We start from the raw sequence: 18119 nt of genomic DNA, 5'->3' as shown, positions 1-18119 counted from the left end.
GCCCTGGAAGGAGGTTCAGCAGGAGGAGGATAAAACCAGATAGAAAAGATAGGAGAGAAGAAAAGATGGAAGTAGGTCAAGGGAAGAGTAGACTATGTCCCCATGAAAAGTGGTAGGCTTTCCTGCCAGTGGAAAAACAAGGATTTGAATGAGAGCAAGGCTGTGGGACTCTGGCCTGAGCTCTCCATAATGGGCTGAGGACAGTGATGTTGGTGAGCCGAAGCAGAGCTTTGCCTGTCAGGCGGAATGAGCAGCTGGTGCTCCGGGGACCTGCAGGCCCTTTCCTCCTTGGTCCCAGCCGAGCTGTTGGGAACCATTCCAAGTGGAAGGAAATGCACCCAGCTCAGGAAGCTTGTGAAGTAAAGTGCAGGAGATGAACCCCAAGTTCTGACAGCTTGCCAGAGTGCCCGCTGCGCGAATGCTGGCAGGAACATTTGTTTTGAGAATAGTTTACCATAATGAATTCTGACATCATTGCACTCTCTCAGGCAAGGGTGTTGAAATGGAATAAATGACCTAATGTCAGGGATTTGTGGAAACCCTCAAAACAGGGAGATTGGGAGATTCCTTGGCGCTCTTATCTTCATTTTGAGTGGAGTTTTAAGCAACAGTTCCTTCTTAGATACTTAATTGATCTCAACATTTTAAGAATTAACTAACAGTTTGAAGATATGAGAGCAATCGTGTGGGTTTTGTTTGCCTCTCTCAAATTGGGTTATCTCATAGCATTTGGAATAGAATTCTTGCAAGTTAACTTCCTCTTTTTTTTGTTCTGATTATCCGTGTACTTGAACATTTTTCCTTTTCTGCTCTCATGGCAACAGTGGAAGCGATTAGTTGAATAAAATTATGTGATTTAAACATGTTTGGAAGACAGGATTTCCTGGGAATCATGCTTTTACATTTGGGCACTTTAAGATATGCCTGTTTCACCTCTTCTTGCTGTCCGATTGATCTGTGGTGGGGCGGGCACCCTTCTGGGTGCCGTATTCATTGCAATGGGTTGTAGCTTCAGGCCTTCTCAGCTCTGTGGTTACTGTGGCTTCTTTGTTTACAAGCAGATGCTTCCCAGATTGAGGAAGAATTTGCTTCTGAATCTTAAACTCTCTCCAGGAATAAACTGGAAACAGTTTGAGAAAAACTTGTATTTGCTTCAAAGGCTTAATTGGGAATACGCACCCAGTGGCTGGTGTTGCCTCATCCTGCCTGGCCTCCTTCGGGGCGGAGACTTCCTCCGTTCCTCCACCAGAGGGCCTCGGTCCTGCACGGGAGAAACCGTCTTGCACCTTAACGGGGGAATTGAATTTCTCTACCCGTCATTGATCTCTTTCGGCAGCCCAGGGCATTACCCGCATTCACTGGACTTCTTCACCTGGGCCAACGGATTTTCTTTCCAGTTTTGGACCAGTAATGAGTATCTTATTAGCTGTCATCACTGGGACACACAGAATTTATGTTATAAATATATGAAGTAATTTGCATATTAATGATGCAAAACATAGACCTGAACTCTTGGATTCATATTTTGTTCCTTCCTCTAGAGTTACACTTCTGTTTTAGAGCTTATGTGTACCCAGGAAGGTAACAGAGTATGGTAGAAAGCTCCCAGCTCACTCTCTCACTGGGCCTGTGAGCTTGAGCAAGCCCTTCACTTCTGTGTCATAATGGACCAGATTCTGTTGGATCATTTATAGCTGGAAAATTCTGTGCTTCTGTAACTGTCTAAGTAGCTTACTCTGTTTCCTAGGACACTGGAAACATTCTTAATGACCAGTTCCTATTTGTAGGCTTCCCTGGGTTACAATATTTAGGTTTGATACTGCTTATTCCAGGCCTGATTTCTACCTGGTAAATCAGCCCCTTCAACCAGGGTCTCCACTTATGTTGCCTCAGTCACAGCTTATTTCATACAATTCAAAGTACCATCCCTTCTCTACCCAGTAGGAGTTTAATCCGTGATTCTGGAACAAAGTTAGACTACCATATCCATTCCCATCCTTTGTTTAGCTGTAGCTATTTCCTTCCCGCCGTGTTACTTAAGAGAACTGAGCTTCAGTCCAAAGCAAATGTACTTTGTTGCCTGTGAACATGGATCCCATAAAAACAAATGAAGGAGAAAGCAGAGTAGATTGCATGTCCCAGGGCCTGTTACCTAATCTTTATTCACGTCTCTGTTAGGTTTCCTTTAGTGCTGCTTGGCATCCTGAGCACAGCTTCTCTTTTTATGCCACCATCAAGCTTCTGATCTGATATCATCTGATATGTGTGGGTGAGAGGACTATGGGAGTATTTATGTACCTATGCCAATAAATCATTATCTTAAAGTTCTGGGGCCATTCTTGTGCATGAGAGCCCTGGGATGTCATGTAGGTATAAGATGCGAATTAATAGCCCTCATGAGTGCTTGTAACTTACAGAACCCACATTCAGTTTGATTTAATATCTTTGCATGATTCAAAATGTCATCCAAGAAGAGAGCCAAATACCTAGAGCATCTGCCACGGCCTGCAGAGGCTGGCTGACACGTTTGCACTGGCTGACCCACACTGTGGCTTTTTGGAAAGATGAGATATGTTCTAATGAGCAGGTTATAAATATCGCCGAGTTATGTCATAGGTGGTGGCGGTGCTTAATGTAAAGGGACCGGCTGGGGAGCGTTCCCAGCTCAGCAGGCTGGATGCAGCTTTCAGAGAGGACAAGTGGGGCTTGAAAATATTGACCAGGATGTTACAAAATAATTATTTGTCTCTTAATGAAACATGTCACCAAATGTGTCCCTGTGGGGTGTGAGTGGCAGCGAGATGAGGTGTGCTCTGCCCACACTCAGGGAGCTCGGGTTCCAGTTGTCACATGCTCGCTCTCAGAAGGGGCCTCTGACCCTTTGCTTCTTTTTCGTCAGTGTGGGGTTTGGAGGAGGGTTGGTTTGATGAATTTACTGGGTTTGATAAGTTTATGTTCTCAAAGATGCAGAGTGGTTGCTTGGTGGAGTTCCTGTTTTTTTGTGCCTTCCGTCTTCATATTTTATCCTTACCCATGTTGCACACGGTGCTTGCTCATATTCCTGTGCCCTGTTGCCCAGTGTTGTCTCCCACCTTTTAAATGAAAATATAGATTTCAGTCCCACTCTATAGAGCCATTGAGAGTTTGAACACAGACTCTTCTAAGGTATCTTGCTTTTTAATTTGTTGGCTTCAACTGATTTTCAAATTTTTATTTTTTAGAGAAAATGTGCTAGGGGTTAGAAAACACAAAAGGCCATCAATCTTAGGTCAAATGTTTCATTTAACCAAAGATGGCTAGGCATGTGCAGAGTAATCGTTTGCTTAAAATCTAGCCAACAGCTTTTATGCAGACAAAATGCATTGAAACGTGCATATAAAATATTTAATATTAATACATGCCAGATGAAAACCGTCAAATTCTGTGTCCACACAGGAACTTGACAAGAGGAGTCGGAAGATTTAGAGAGCTTCTCAGAGCAGTTGAAACAAGAACGACTCAAAACCTGCGAATGGTAAGTGTGAACAGTGACTTGATTGAGGCCAGCAGGGCACTTGTCTCATAGGTATTTACATTCATATTTTTTTACATTTATGTATTATAAATATATGTGACATATATGTGTTATAAATATATGTGACATATATGCATTATACATATATTTATAATAAATATATGTGACATATATGTGTTATAAATATATGTGACATATTTATATACATATATGTCACATATATTGTATGTGTGACATAGATATGTATATAAAATATACATGTTTTATAATAAAATGTATATAAAATATACATATTTTATATGTATATTTATTTATTTTATATAAAATAAAATGTATATAAAATATACCTATTTTATTATAAAATAATATATATATTTTATAATAAAATAAAAAATATACATATATTTATAATAAATATGGGACATATATGTGTTATAAATATATGTGACATATATTATACATATATTTATAATAAATATATGTGACATATATGTATTATACATATATGTCACTGGGCTTGTGAACTTGCGCAAGCCCTTTCACTTCTGTGTCATAATGGATATTTATGTGACATATATTTATAATATATAAATAGCAGTTTACTCATTTAAAGTTTTTAGCATATTCACAGAATTGTCCAGCTATCACTAATATTTAATTTCAGGACATCTTAATCACCCCCAAAAGAGACTCTATACTCGTTAGTAGTCAATCCCCATTTTCCCCTCCCCCTAGTCCCTGGCAACCACTAATTTACTTTCTGTTTCTATGGATTTGCCTATTTGGGGCATTTGCTATAACTGGAATGATACAATTTGTGGTTTTGTTTTTTTGTTTTGAGATAGAGTCTCGCTCTGTTGCCCAGGTTGGAGTGCAATTGCACAATCTTGGCTCATTGCATCCTGCCCCAGCCTCCGAGTAGCTGGGACTACAGGCGCGCATCACCACACCTGACTAATTTGTAGTCTTTTTGTGATTGGCTTTCTTCACTTAGCATAATGCTTTCAAGCTTCCTCTGGGTCACAGCATGATCAGTATTTCTTTCCTTTTTATTGCCAAATAATATTCCATTGTGTGGATATATCACATTTTATTTGTCCATTCATCAGCTGATGGACATTGGGTTGTTTCTACTTTTGGGCGAGTACAAGTAATGCTGCTACGAACATTCATGTACAAGTTTTTGTGTGGACTTATGTGTTCTTTCTCTTGGCTGTATACTTAGAAGTGGAATTGCTGGGTCATATGGTAACTGTGTTTAACAATTTGAGGTGCTGCCAGACTGTTTTCCAAAGCAGCTGTACCATATTACATTCCCACCAGCAGTTATGAGGGTTCCAATTTCTCCACACCCTCAACAACAGTTGTTATTATCTTTTTAGGTGTAACCATCCTGGTGGGAGTGTGGTGATATTCCATTGTGGTTTGATTGGCACTTCCTTGATGGCTAATGATTTTGAGCATCCTTTCCTGTGTTGTTGGCAGCGTTCTCTGCTGAAACCTGAGAATTGCACCTGTTAAGGCAGGTAGAATGTAGGCCCTCATGGCTGCCAGGGTGTTGAGGGGTTGGTGTATGCTTATGATTCATACCAAACCCAGACAGAATAAGGCAGATTGGATCCCGAGGGCTGCTAGTTGTTTGGCTAATTATATTGACTATAAAACTTGGAAGAGAAATATACAACATAGTTAAATTAACTGGTTGGTTAGCAATTTGGCTCTCCTGTTGACTTGAATTCTTTCTTTTCTTTTTTTAATCCTTTCACTTTCCTGTCTAGGGACGTTCATTAGGTAGACCTCTATAACTTGCCCTACACAGCCATAGCCAGTGGGTGCTTGAGTGGAGGACTGGTGCTTATTAAAACTAAGCAAATGCCACATGTCACAGTTGATGTAACAACCTCATGTAAGATTGCAATTTATCTTTTATTGCCCATACTTTTGTCCTTTCTTTATCATGAATCCTTTAAATGCTGTAGGAGATTATTCAGTTGGGCATGGCTAAGAGATTCATGTCATAGGAAATGACTTCATTGTGGTGTCTCCAGAGTTTTAAGAGGTGGACGTACAACTCATGGGGCCAGATGGCCAAGCTGGGCTTTCCTAGAATTATGGGGGTGAGACAGGATGGACAACTTCACACACACACACACACCCTGCCATCACCACCACCAAGAGCTCAGTTGGCCTTCAAAATTTACTTAAATATCAATATGATTTATAGGTGCCTTAAGAAGTTCAAACAAAATATTTCCATTTTTAGGATTCTTCAAGGCAAAAGAACCTACAAGAATATGGATAAAAGTTGTTGCCAGCTGTCTTTTCTCTCAAATTTACCTCTTCTCCGTATTCATAAAACTTCCCAACTGGTCAATATGAACAGCTTCTTCCAAGATTTGGAAGCACAATGAAAGTAACTGACTGAATTGGCAAGTGTTTTCGTAATTGTTTTAAAAGCGCATTTAAAAAGTCAGTTTTTCAAAATTGCTTAAGTATGGAGCATTTGTTCATATTGTTGACTCTCACTGGTATCTTGATTTACATTGGACGTTAGAAAGTTTCTCCATCTAATGACATTCATAAGCAGTGTTTCCATCAGCCTTAAAAACTATGATTTTTTAAGATTAGCTGATAATTGCAAATTTATAATATTCTTATGAGATGGAAAAGTTGCTTTGTAAACTCTATCTGGTGTGAGATCATAGCAGAGAAGGATTTGAAAGTATATTTTCAACAGTTCCACTCTTAGGTATATACTCCAAATAATTAAAAACAGGTGTTCTGCAGTGAGCTATGTGTGATTGCACCACTGCACTCCAGCCTGGGTGACAGAGTGAGACCCTGTTTCAAAACAAACAAAAAAAACCACAGATGTTCAAACAAAAACTTGTACATGGATGTTTGTAGCAGCACTATTTATGATAGCCAAAAGTTGGAAGCAATACACATGTCTAGAACTGAAGAATGGATAAGCAGCATGTGGTTTATCCATGCAATGGAATATCATTCAGCCATAAAGAAGAATGAAGTACTGATACATACACAATGATACTGATGAACCTTGAAAACTTTATGCTAAGTAACGGAAGCTGGTCACAAAAAGACCCATATCGCATACTTTAATTTATATAAAATGTCCAAAATAGGCAAATCCATGGAGCCAGAAAGCATGTTGGTTGTTCCCAGAGTCTGAGAGGGAGGGGAAGTGGGGAGTGATTGCCTAAAGGATATAGAGTTTCCTTCTGGGGTGATGAAAATGTTCTGGAACTAGATAGTGCTAATGGTTGCACAACATTGTGAGTGTCCTGAATGCTGTTGGATTGTACACTTTAAATAATTAAAGTGGTGGCTTTTATGTTATGTGAATTTCATCACAAGTTTTAAAACACATACACACACAAAAAGGGCATTTAATGACCAAATTTGTACATAAACATCCAGGTCTTATTTCAGGCCCACTTCCCACCTTTCTCTCCTTTGATCCTGAATTTATTTTATAGTTACCAACAATTGGATGCATTTAAACTACAGGCTAAATGTATGTTGAGTTTAAAAAGTAAAAAGTATGCTAGATATTGGTGATCTTGCTGGTAATTTCATATTTATTGTTTTTTTCTGAACTTCATTTGAGCTTTCAGTGGACATAACCAAATGGCCTTCTTAATAGGTAGAGAACTGGTGAAGTGATGTCTTCAAAATATGCAATCACATCAAAACCCCATGTTTAAAAAATCTCTCGGGAAGGTTAATACCCTGAGGGAAAATGAGACCTAGCATGAGCTATCTAGTAGTGAACAAGCAAACTGTTTAGGGCAGAAATTTTTACAACTTTAAAATCCCTCCATGGCAAATGTATTCAGAAAATGAAATTCCTCGTTCATTTTTTTTCCTTTTAACACTTATTTCTCAGCTATAGTGATTGGAAGTTATTTTTGCCAGTTGAAGTTTCCAGCAAAAGTCATTAGCTTATATGACTGCAATGAGATCAAAATGAAACTATAATGGAAGGTTTAAGAAAACAGTTCAGGAGCTGTTTAGGTCCTGAAAATTGTGTTCTTATGAGATCTTTACAGATTGCTCAGTTGGGGATGATCAGAGTGCATTTAATTTCACATTTTTATAGACATTTAATGCCAATGGGTCTTACTTGGGAATAATCAAGAAAATTTGCCTTTACCCAGTGGTTATCAGAAAGCACTCTGTTAGTGATTTGGTTGAATTTAACTTTCCTTGTGGTGTTTTAAGAGATTTCATATGGATGAAAGCTTAGCAAAGCCCTCTTCTGAAACATTTACTTATTTTTTTTAAAAAGTCTCCTTCTCAGAAGATCAGCAGTCTTTGTCTGCATCTTCAAAGAATGCTAAAACCTGGTAGAAAACCATGCTGGTTTATGATGCCACCTCTGGCTGATCATGGGTAGAGTGAACTACCCTGGGATGCAGTGCTTCTCTTTTCAGAGGGATTTTTTTTTTAATTACTTATCCTCTTCTTCGTTACTGGAAGATTACAAGCTAAGTGAACTGACATGCATCAGTCAACAAAACACTTCTTAGTACATACCACACATTCTTTTCCCCCATACATTATATTATACATCGTACTGTTTTAGGCAGTGGAATTACAGAAGTTTGGGAAGCATATTAATCTGCATCTAACTTGGAGGACAGGATCCAGATGTTTCTGGGTTTTCACTGTGAAGAAGGGGATACCCATCCAGCTTTGAAGAAAGTTCTTTCTTGATCGGGAACCATTTCCCACTTTGCCTTCCCTATTGCACAAGGCCAGTGAGAACCTCTGGGCCAGGAGCCCAGGATGCACTGAGAATAGACACTCAGGTGCTGAGTCCTCGGGGGTGGGATGTATAGGCCCTGCCATTGGTACATTTAAGAAAGAAGACGTCTACAGTGGACATCGGATTGTCAGTGAGGATAATTTTTTCAGGGATAGCATTATCTAGGCTGAGTACAAGCATTTTGCCAGGCTTGAGGTTAAGCACACATCATTAGTGATGCTAATATCTGCAGCTCACCTGTTATTTATAAGAGCTCTTGGGAAAGGGCTTAGCCAAAAGTTTCAGTTGTTTCAGGTATAAAACATGTTTAGTATTCCAGAGTGTGACAGGTGGGGTGGCATTTGAAGTACATGAACCTTTTAAGTGTTCAAACATCTTAGTGAATCTTATTTTCTTTTCTTTCTTGTCATAAACTGGTATGATTACCATCATAAAAGAAAAATTTTTAATTATGAGCCTTGCAGTAGTGCTTAGCACAATGTGATGATATAAATATTTATTGACTGACTGAATGAATGACTAATACAAAATAGATTCATGGCTATGCTTTTCCTCGTTTATGTTCCCAGACAATAGCCAGGCAGCTGGCAGAGATCTTGTTGCGGGGTATGTGTGAGCAGAGCTACTGGAACCCTCTGGAGGATCCACCGTGCCAGTCACCTCTGGACGATCCTCTCCGCAAAGGAGCAAACACAAAAACCTACACTCTCACTCGGAGAGCCCGTGTCTACTCAGGAGAGAAGTATGAAAGTTGATGTCCTCACTTGTAGGTTATGGGTTGGGAGGGAAACTTGGGAAAATTCAAGGATGATGAGAAGTACAAGAGTAGATTTTTTCCTTAAAAGAAAATCAAATGAACAAGTGTCATTTTCCAGTTTAGTAGAGATTCCTCATTACTTTTCGTAACTTCAGCAAATATCTGTGCACTAGCAGGGACATTTTAAGTAGGAGAATGCTCTCATCTCAGTGCTTGGTGCCATTTGCAGCCATCACTATTGGTTTTTGGAATTTTCTTTCCATTTATTATAAGACCTCAGCATCAGACAGCAATCAGAAATAAAGCTATCTGTAAGCCATCTAACATCTAACATCGATCTCACCCATCTAACATTTCTTTTCTTCAGCAATTCCTTGATCCTTTTGTTTAAAATCTTGTTCTAAATGGAACTAGATATAAGAAGGAGAATCTAATATTTGCAAGTGATTGGAAGGTGATGTGTCTTTAGAACTTCTTTATCTTTTTTAAGTTTTAAATTTGAGACTTGATCACCTTGGAGGATAATGGGCCAGAGAATCACTATAGTCTTAGCATGAGCCTTCCCCAGGCCAGGGGAAGCCAGACAGAGGAGGGAGAGACAAGAAGAAGGGCTGGGAGGCTGGAATGGTTGTTGACTCATTCTCAATGCCTCCCATTCAAGTCTTGAATTCCCATATTTGCCTGCTCTTTTAAATTTTTTTTATTTTTTATTTTTTTGAGATGGAGTCAGGCTCTTTTGTCCATGCTGGAGTGCAGTGGCGCAATCTGCAACCTCTGCCTTCCAGGTTCAAGCGATTCTCCTGCCTCAGCCTCCCAAGTAGCTGAGATTACAGGCACATACCACCACACCTAGCTAATTTTTTTTTTTTTTTTTTTTTTTTTTGAGACAGAGCCTCTCTCTGTCACCAGGCTGGAGTGCAATGGCGTGATCTCGGCTCACTGCAACCTCCACCTCCTAGGTTCAAGTGATTCCCCTGCCTCAGCCTCCCAAGTAGCTGGGACTACAGGTGCGTGCCACCATGCCTGGCTAATTTTTTGTATTTTAGTAGAGACGGGGTTTTACCATGTTGGCCAGTATGGTCTCGATCTCCTGACCTCGTGATCCACCTGCCTTGTCCTCCCAAAGTGCTGGGATTACAGGTGTGAGCCACCACGCTGGGACAATTTTTGTATTTTTAGTAGAGACAGGGTTTCACTATGTTGGCCAGGCTGGTCTTGAATTCCTGACCTCAGGTGATCTGCCCACTTTGGCCTCCCAAAGTGTTGGGATTACAGGCATGAGCCACCACTCTGGCCTTTGCCTGTTCTTGTAAGGACAAGACATGATGGCTTTTCAGAATCTCTGTGTGAAGGAAAGGGGAACACACATGAATAAATATTGAAGACCTTTTCCATGTTTTCAAATTAGAAAAACAGCTGAGAGGATGAGGTGGCTGCTTCTGAAGTCCCAGAGAAAGCACTAATAGAGATGGCGTGACTACACGCTTTCTCCATCTGAAGATCAAGATTTCAAACATCTGAAAATGATTGTTGTACTTTCAGAGGAGTCGGCATTTCTTCAAGGTTGCCACCTCTTAATAATCCTCTTAAGTTGACGCTTGCATTTCTCTCTCTTGTCACCTTCTTGTTCAAGTTTGTGTTTCTTACATGGATTCAGATGAGTTAGCATATTCTTAGGTTTTTCCCTCGGCTTATCTTAATTTAGTTTTCATCCCCCTTTTCTACAGCCTTGTTGAACCATGAGTTTGCTTAATTCACAATATGTGTTTACTCTTTAGTCCTTATCTGGATTCATAGAACATCTGTTCTAGCAATTTTCAATGCTCTTATTTTTAAAATGCTGACCCCTCATTGTGAAGCAGGTTTGGGGTTCATTTTTAAGTGATATTTATATCATAAAAATAGACTCTAAAGTTTTCCCCTGCTTTAAATGCTTCTTAGTAACCAAGGTGCCAGGTGCATTAAGGACCTCCATTCTCACCCTCTTCCCCCAGTCCGCTTTGACACATGGCCAGAGCTGTGTGTCTCTTTGGGTGCCATCCAGTACAGCCTCACCCCTTGAAGGCAGAGAAGCTCACAGTGCTGGCCATTTCTCCATTTCCTGAACCACTCAGATTTTGTCACTTTTCTAATGTCAGTTTTCCCATGTGTACAAGGAGAATTACAGAAGCAAAATACAGCTCCAGAAAATGCAGTCATTAAAGGGAGCATTCCCGTAGTAGCACTGGCTACTGAGTCACAAGTTTCAGTTCACATGGATACACGTGATCAGCTTTTAAAAAAACTGTTTTATTGAAACATAATTCACATATTATACAATTCATCCATTGAAGGTGTGCAATTCAGTGGCTTTTAATATACTTGCCTAGTTCTGCATCCATCGCCATGATTGGAACATTTTTATTACCCCCAAAATGAACCCAGCACCTCTTAGCTGTCACCTTCCTGTCTCCCAAGCCCTTGCATTTCCATATGAATTTTAGCTTGTCCATTTTTGAAAAAAAAAAAAAAAACAGGCAGCTGGGATTTTAATAGGAATTGCATTGAATTTGTAGATCAATTTGAGGAATAGTTCCATATTAAAAATATTAAGTCTTCTGATCCATGAACATGAGATATCTTTCCATCTATTTAGGTTGTCTTTAATTTCTTTCAACAATGATTTGTATTTTTCAGGATATAAAGCTTGTATTTCTTTTGTTACGCTTATTCCTAAATGTGTGTGCGCACGCAAATGTGCATTATTCTTTTTGATGCTATTATAGAGTTGTTTTCTTAATTTCATTTTTGGATTGCTCACTGCAAGTATATGGAAATACAACAGATTTTGTAAATTGATCTTGTGTACTGTAACCTTGCTGAATTTGTTTATTGGTCCTAATAGTTTTTTTGGATTCCTTAGGATTTTCTATATCAAGATTGTGTCATCTATTAATACTAATATAGATGGTTTTACTTTTTCCTTTCTAACCTAGATGCATTTTATTTTATTTTCTTCCTTAATTGTCCTGGCTAGAACTTCCAGTACAATGTTAAATAGAAATGGCAAGCATGGACATCCTTGTCTCATTCCTGATCTCAGGCGGGGGAAATTATCTAGTCTTTCACAGAGTATGGTGTTCGCTGTGGGCTTTTATAGATGCCCTTCATCAGGTTAAGTAAAGGGCTTCCTATTTCTAGTTTGTTATTTTTATTATTAATGGGTGTTGAATTTTGTCAACTGCTTTTTCTGCATCAATTGAAATGATAATGTGGGTTTTGTCCTTTATTCTAATGCTGTGGTGTATCACATTAATTGATTTTCACACATTAAGCCAACCTGCATCCCTGTCCAAGTCATGGTATATACTCCTTTTTATTATTGCTGGGTTCTATTTGCTGATATTTTGTTAAAGATTTTTACATCTATATTTATAAAAGATACTATTCTGCAGTTTTCTTATGATGTCTTTGTCTGGTTTTGGTATTAGAGTAATATTGGCCTCATAAAATGAGTTGGAGACTATTCCCTCCTCTTCTTTTTGAAAGAGTTTGTGGAGAATTGGTATTAATCCTTTAAATGTTTGGTAGACTTCACCAGTGAAGCCACCTGGACCTAGGCTTTCTTTGTAGGAAGTTTTTTTTGTTTTTTTAAAAATACTAATTCAATCTCTTTACTTATTTTAGGTCTATTTGTATTTTCTATTTCTTCTTGAATCAGTTTGAATAGTTTGCATCTTTCTAGAAATGTGTCTGCTTCATGTAAATTACCTAAGTTGCTTCCGTACAGTTGTTCATAGCATTCCTTTATAATTTTTTTGTATTTCTACAGGGTTGGTTGTCATGTTCTCTCATTTCTCATTTTAGTAATTTAAGTCGTTTTTCTCTTTTTTAGAGTCAGTCTAACTAAAAGTTTTGTCAATTTTGTTGATCTTTTTGAGGAACCAACTTTGGGTTTTGACTTTTTTCTATTGCGATTCTGTTCTCTGTTTCATCGATTTCCACATGAATCCTATGCCTTCATTTATCACCATCAGTTTTTAGCTTTGTAATTTTGTGGGTTCAGAGCTCTACTTCTTAGAATATTAGTAAAGAGGAACAGCTGTGGGAGTTATTCTTGTTTGGAGGTTCCCTTCTTACCAAGGCTGGACTCTGACCCATTCACATTGGCAGAAAGCACATTCTCACCATTCAGTTATGCCGGTTTGGAGGTGGGAAAGGGAATCCGTAGATAATGTGCAAACCTCATTTTGGCTAACAGTCTCCTTCTCCACAGTCTCTTATGAGAAGTATAATAAGTGTCAAGCAAAATTTAGATGGCAGAGATCCTTCTAGCTCCAGAAAACCACAAGGACCATTCAGAAGAGTTGGTTGTAATGGAACATAACTGAAAAACAATCCCTGCCAGGAAGCTGCACCCCAGGTCAAAGAGACCTGAACGTGAAATGCATACAGGATGCTCACTCTGCCCATCTTGAATTTGAAAGGAAATACAATGTAGAAAATCCTGGATGGAATGAGAAGAGGGATCACCTGTCATAGGCTTCCTTGCTTTCTTTCCTTCTGGGTGGTTTCTGTGAAGAATTGTATCAGCTTTAGTTTACTTATTTTTTAGAGTAAGCTTTTTTGGATACACGCCATACATAGAGAAAAATAAATCAAAAGTATGAAACTTGATGAACTTCCACCAAGTTCATCAACATATCCATGTAAGTAGCATTTGGTCAGGAAAGGACACTACTGGAGCCCTACACGCCCTCCCGTGGCCTCTCCCAGTCACCACCCCCATCCAGGGCAGCACTCTCCTGACTTCTGTCACAATAATTAGTCTGGCCCCTTTTTGAAATTTATATACATGGAATCATACGATATGCACTCTCTAATGTTTAACTTCTTTTGTCTAACTTTATATTTGAACTATTCACCCATATTTCTTCATGTAGCAGTGTTTTTCATTGCTGCGAGGTATTTCATTTTATGACTGTCCTCCAATATATTGACCCATTCTGCTTGTGTTGTGAGTTTGAGTTGTTTCCCATTTGGGGCTAATAGGAACAGTGCTTCTGTGAAGAGTCTTGTACGTGTTTCTTTTTGCCCCCTGCATCTACATGTTTCTTAATGTGTATATATATGTGTGTGTGTGTTTCAGTCAGTCAGGCATAGTTTTTTTCATTGTATTTCTTGAGGTAGCTTCGACAATTAAATGCGCATTAGACTAGATAGTTAACACAAAGTAAAGCAGAAGATTAAAAACAGCTATTGTGGATACTGGTTAATATTGGATAATACTGCCAAGAAGCAGATGATGAAAAGATTCATTGAATGCTAGTGAGTGCCAGGCACTGTCTAAACTCCTTTGTAGGTCTCGGCGGAAAAGGTAATTATCATGGAATACTGAGTGTAGATCTGAACCTCCTGGTTTCCAGTTTTTGGTAAGGATGGGAATGCTGTTTAAAGTGTAAAATGGAGGGGTCTTGGCCGGGGAGGGCAGAACATTCCGAGCCAGGCACTGGCCAGGCCCTTGCGTGGATACAATAAATCCTCAAGAGCTTACAAAAATAAATAAATAAAATAAAATGGAAAGCAGAGGGATGTTGAAGGGTCAGGATGACTTCTTGATGGCCGAACCAAAGCTGTGTAAACGACAGCGACACCATTGGCTGCCTGTCATCTCCTTGCTCTGGTGTACACAGCCCACCTTGGAGTTGTGGAGAGGCCCGTCCTCTCAGCAGGAATATGGAAGCACTTGTGCAAGGTGATGTTCTTTGTGGGATTCACCTGACCCACTCAGCAGAGTGTAGCCCAGTGGACCTGCACTGGGCTGCGTGAGGGACCCTTCTTTCTTTGTCATGGGGAGATTTTTGACCTATATGAATTGACACAAAAGGGAAGCAGGGTGAGGCCTCGATAGTCCTTACATCAGACTAGCTGATCCCAAATAATCAAGATGCACTGTTAATTTTCAATTTAAGTCCTATTCCTTTTTTGGTACCCATTTATCCACATAAACCTGGGATCGACAGTAGATTCTGCCTTGGCATGTTTGCAGACAGTGTGACGTGGGGTCGGGGTGGGACTTCAGCCATTCTTGGCCTCCATGCCTCAGCTCTTACCTGGCTGGCTGTGGTTCAGAGGTTGTGTTTCTCCAGGAATTTCCTGGTAGTATCTCAGCCAGACATATTAAAATTATAAAGGAACCATTACTAGACCTTAGAGTTGATGTTGTCATTATTTACAAATCAACTTTCTCGTGTGTTGGCAGTGTTCAAGGCCCTCCCTGCACCTAAATATAGAATTTTAGGGGATGCCGGTGACCTTTAGACCTCAACTTGTCATTAGTTATATAATGGCTAACGATGACAGAAGAGATGAAATGCAGTTGGGTAAAGTTGGATTAATTCTTTTGTATGATTGTGTCTACCATTAAGGTAAAGTTTCTACCTTTCGGAGGAAATTTTTAAGAAAAAGCTATTATGTGGGAGCCCTGGCAAGATGATGATTACTACTTATACCTGAGAATTCTCACCCTTGTTCCCTATGTCTTCTGTAGAATCAGAAAATGAGTTGGTAAATTCATCCAAAGTAAGAAAATGGGCAGTTTGCCTAAAGGTCACCCAGTGAGTTGGTGGCATGGCTGGGACGAGGACGCACCCTCCCATTCTCAGCGCAGCAGCTGCCCCACTGCTGCCTCCTTTGCCAGCCTGCCAGCTCTTGGGAGCTTGTCCTCATGCCTGCTGAGCCCTGTTTTCTTCTTGTCCCCCTTGGTCCCCCACCTTCCCCTTCACGCAACTTCCTCTGGATCTAGGGCCCCAGTTTTCCCACTCTTCAAGGCTGAGGCCTGGGTACCCCAGTATCTCCCCCTGAGGCTCATGGGCCCCAAAGAGGAGAAGGCCACAAAAGGAAGGCCCCAACAGTTTTCACCCATTCACCCTGAGCTCCATCCATGCTTCCCTGAGCAAACAAGAGGGAAGGAATTGGCCGGAAATGGGTCTAGAGAATTCATAATGATTGAGAGGGAGCCTTCTAATGTGTAGTTGTTTAGGTATGTCTCTTAAAACTACGTTTTCTCCCCCTGCTCCTGCTGGCCTTGGGAGCTTTGCAGTGCTCCTGAGTACCCACCTTGCCTGCCACAAATAGGGAGGGTAGAGGAAGTGGAGCTGGATTCGGTTAATGTGCCACTTGTTAGCAACTATGGTAAAAATAACACAAACTAGCATTGAAGCAGGCTGTATGGCTCAAACAATTTGGAGATTAGCCATGGACTGAATTGACTGCTGTTAAGTCACAATTAGCATAGGCTGTCTGTCTTTTCAATTGGTCTGGATAATGCAGAACCGGCTAGCCATGAAAAAAAAATGATTCATGTTACTGCTTTATTTGCAAGGTCCTAGTTGCATGTAACCACAAGCCAGGATATCAGGAAATGATTGTGCGGCACGAGTGTGCATGTACATGCACACACACACACACACACAACAAAAACAACAACATACTGAGGTGGTTGTTTGGGAGACACTTAATTCAGAGCCTTTAGGCTCTATTCCAGAATCTAAGGGGAAAGAAGTGTCCCATCTGAAAAACCCAGATCATCTCAAGCTGACTTCTGAAGCAAGTCACTGCACATCCCCGAATCTTGCTCCTCATTCTCAGGCCAGCCTTTTCATAAAATTTTAGCCTCAGAAGAACGATAGAAACCATCCTGCAGGTGGCTTCCTTACCTCCGGCGGTGTCAGCATTGTAACGAGAATACCAGGCGCTGTATTCCTTCTGTCTTGCTCTTTATCATCCTAAGATGCAGTACAAAAATTGCCAGCACTTCAAAGAAAACAAATGTTTATAATTATGTGGAAATCCTTTTTTTTTTTTTTTGCCTTTTATTGGGGGTGTGGGGAAATCCCTTCAATTACATGATTGTAATATTATCCCTGGGAAGACATAAACTTAGTTGTTTTTAGTCATCTTCAAGATATCTAGGAGTTTTTTTTTAAACCAAGTTCATTTTTATTTATTGCACTCTCTTCATCCATTTCATGAAAAAATATTGAGTTTGACCCAATTGGTGATAACATTCACAATTCTGCTCAAAGGATTCTAGAGCTTTAGAACAGGAGAAAAAATGCTGCAATTGCTCACAACACAGAAAATAGGCTATAGAGAATACAGATTGGGGTTCTGCTGAGTTTTTATTATTCTCTGATCCTGAGCAACATTGAGCTTAAAAAGCTCTTTCTTTTAATCCAAGATTTAGGAGTTCAGCCAAATTCCATAAAATAGATTAATAAGAGCTCTTGCACGCTACCCCATAATAAAACTTATGTGTCTAAATAAGATAGTTCACTAAATTCTTACAGTATTAGAGAAATTATTCAAACTCTAAAATTGCTTCTAATCTCTTATTTCATCTAAACGACAGTATAAGATATGCCAGTTAGCAGGTAAGAGGTAAGAAGAGTACTGTTTAGTGAAATGCCTGCAATTTATACCTCTCTAATAGGTTTAGGAGAAAGCTTGTATTATTTAGATAATGTCAATTTATTGAAATCTAAAATTCTGCCTCTGTAATATGTACATATGTTATTTGGGCTTTTAACTTGGTTTTTACAGCTTTACTTTACCCTTCTGCCTACCACCACTAAAATGCATAGCTAAAATGTATGAATTCCATAGATTACCATGGAAATAGGCAAATTAATTCAAGTGTCCAAATTATACAGTATTTTTCATGGGTATTATATAAAATTCTGGAAGCTTTTAGTGTTCAGTTCTGCTTGTATTTGTATATTTTGAAACTGCCATATATCAAAGTCAGTTTTCTTTCAACTGCAGCATTTTTTGTCCTCAAGAAAATACAGAAGAAGCCCTGTTGTTATTGCTGATTAGTGAATCAATGGTAAGTGGAATGTGTTTTTACATCGTTCTTTCCCCTGGCCCTGTAGACCCTTTTTTGATATAGCCATTCTGCCAGTATCATGGCTCTTTTTCTTAAGAGAAAATACTTTCTAGAGGGTATACCTGGATGGGAAAAAACAGTAGAGGTTTAAAAAGAGGGTTGTTTCTTAATTCCTGGACCAGCTAGC

At 39.6% G+C, this 18119-nt stretch overlaps 1 protein-coding gene across 7 annotated transcripts in view; it reads left to right on the top strand.

Moving 5' to 3' along the window:
• TTC7B (tetratricopeptide repeat domain 7B) overlaps positions 1-18119 on the top strand; it is a 275379-nt gene that overhangs the window by 117567 nt on the left and 139693 nt on the right. For 3 of the 7 annotated variants that reach the window (XM_055097944.2, XM_034938006.3, XM_034938004.2), the window contains exons 6-8: positions 3436-3514; positions 8876-9048; positions 17869-17932. In XM_055097944.2, coding sequence (XP_054953919.1) covers positions 3436-3514; positions 8876-9048; positions 17869-17932 — 316 coding nt within the window. Of the gene's footprint in view, positions 1-3435; positions 3515-8839; positions 9049-17868; positions 17933-18119 lie in introns of all 7 variants that reach the window. The other 4 variants (XM_034938005.2, XM_034938003.3, XM_034938008.1 and 1 more) reach the window with 2 other exon arrangements.

The sequence above is a fragment of the Pan paniscus genome, chromosome 15 (genome assembly GCF_029289425.2).
Source record: "Pan paniscus chromosome 15, NHGRI_mPanPan1-v2.0_pri, whole genome shotgun sequence".
In the NCBI taxonomy this organism is placed as follows: Eukaryota; Metazoa; Chordata; class Mammalia; order Primates; family Hominidae; genus Pan; species Pan paniscus.
This window is presented reverse-complemented; position numbering and strand designations above follow the sequence as displayed.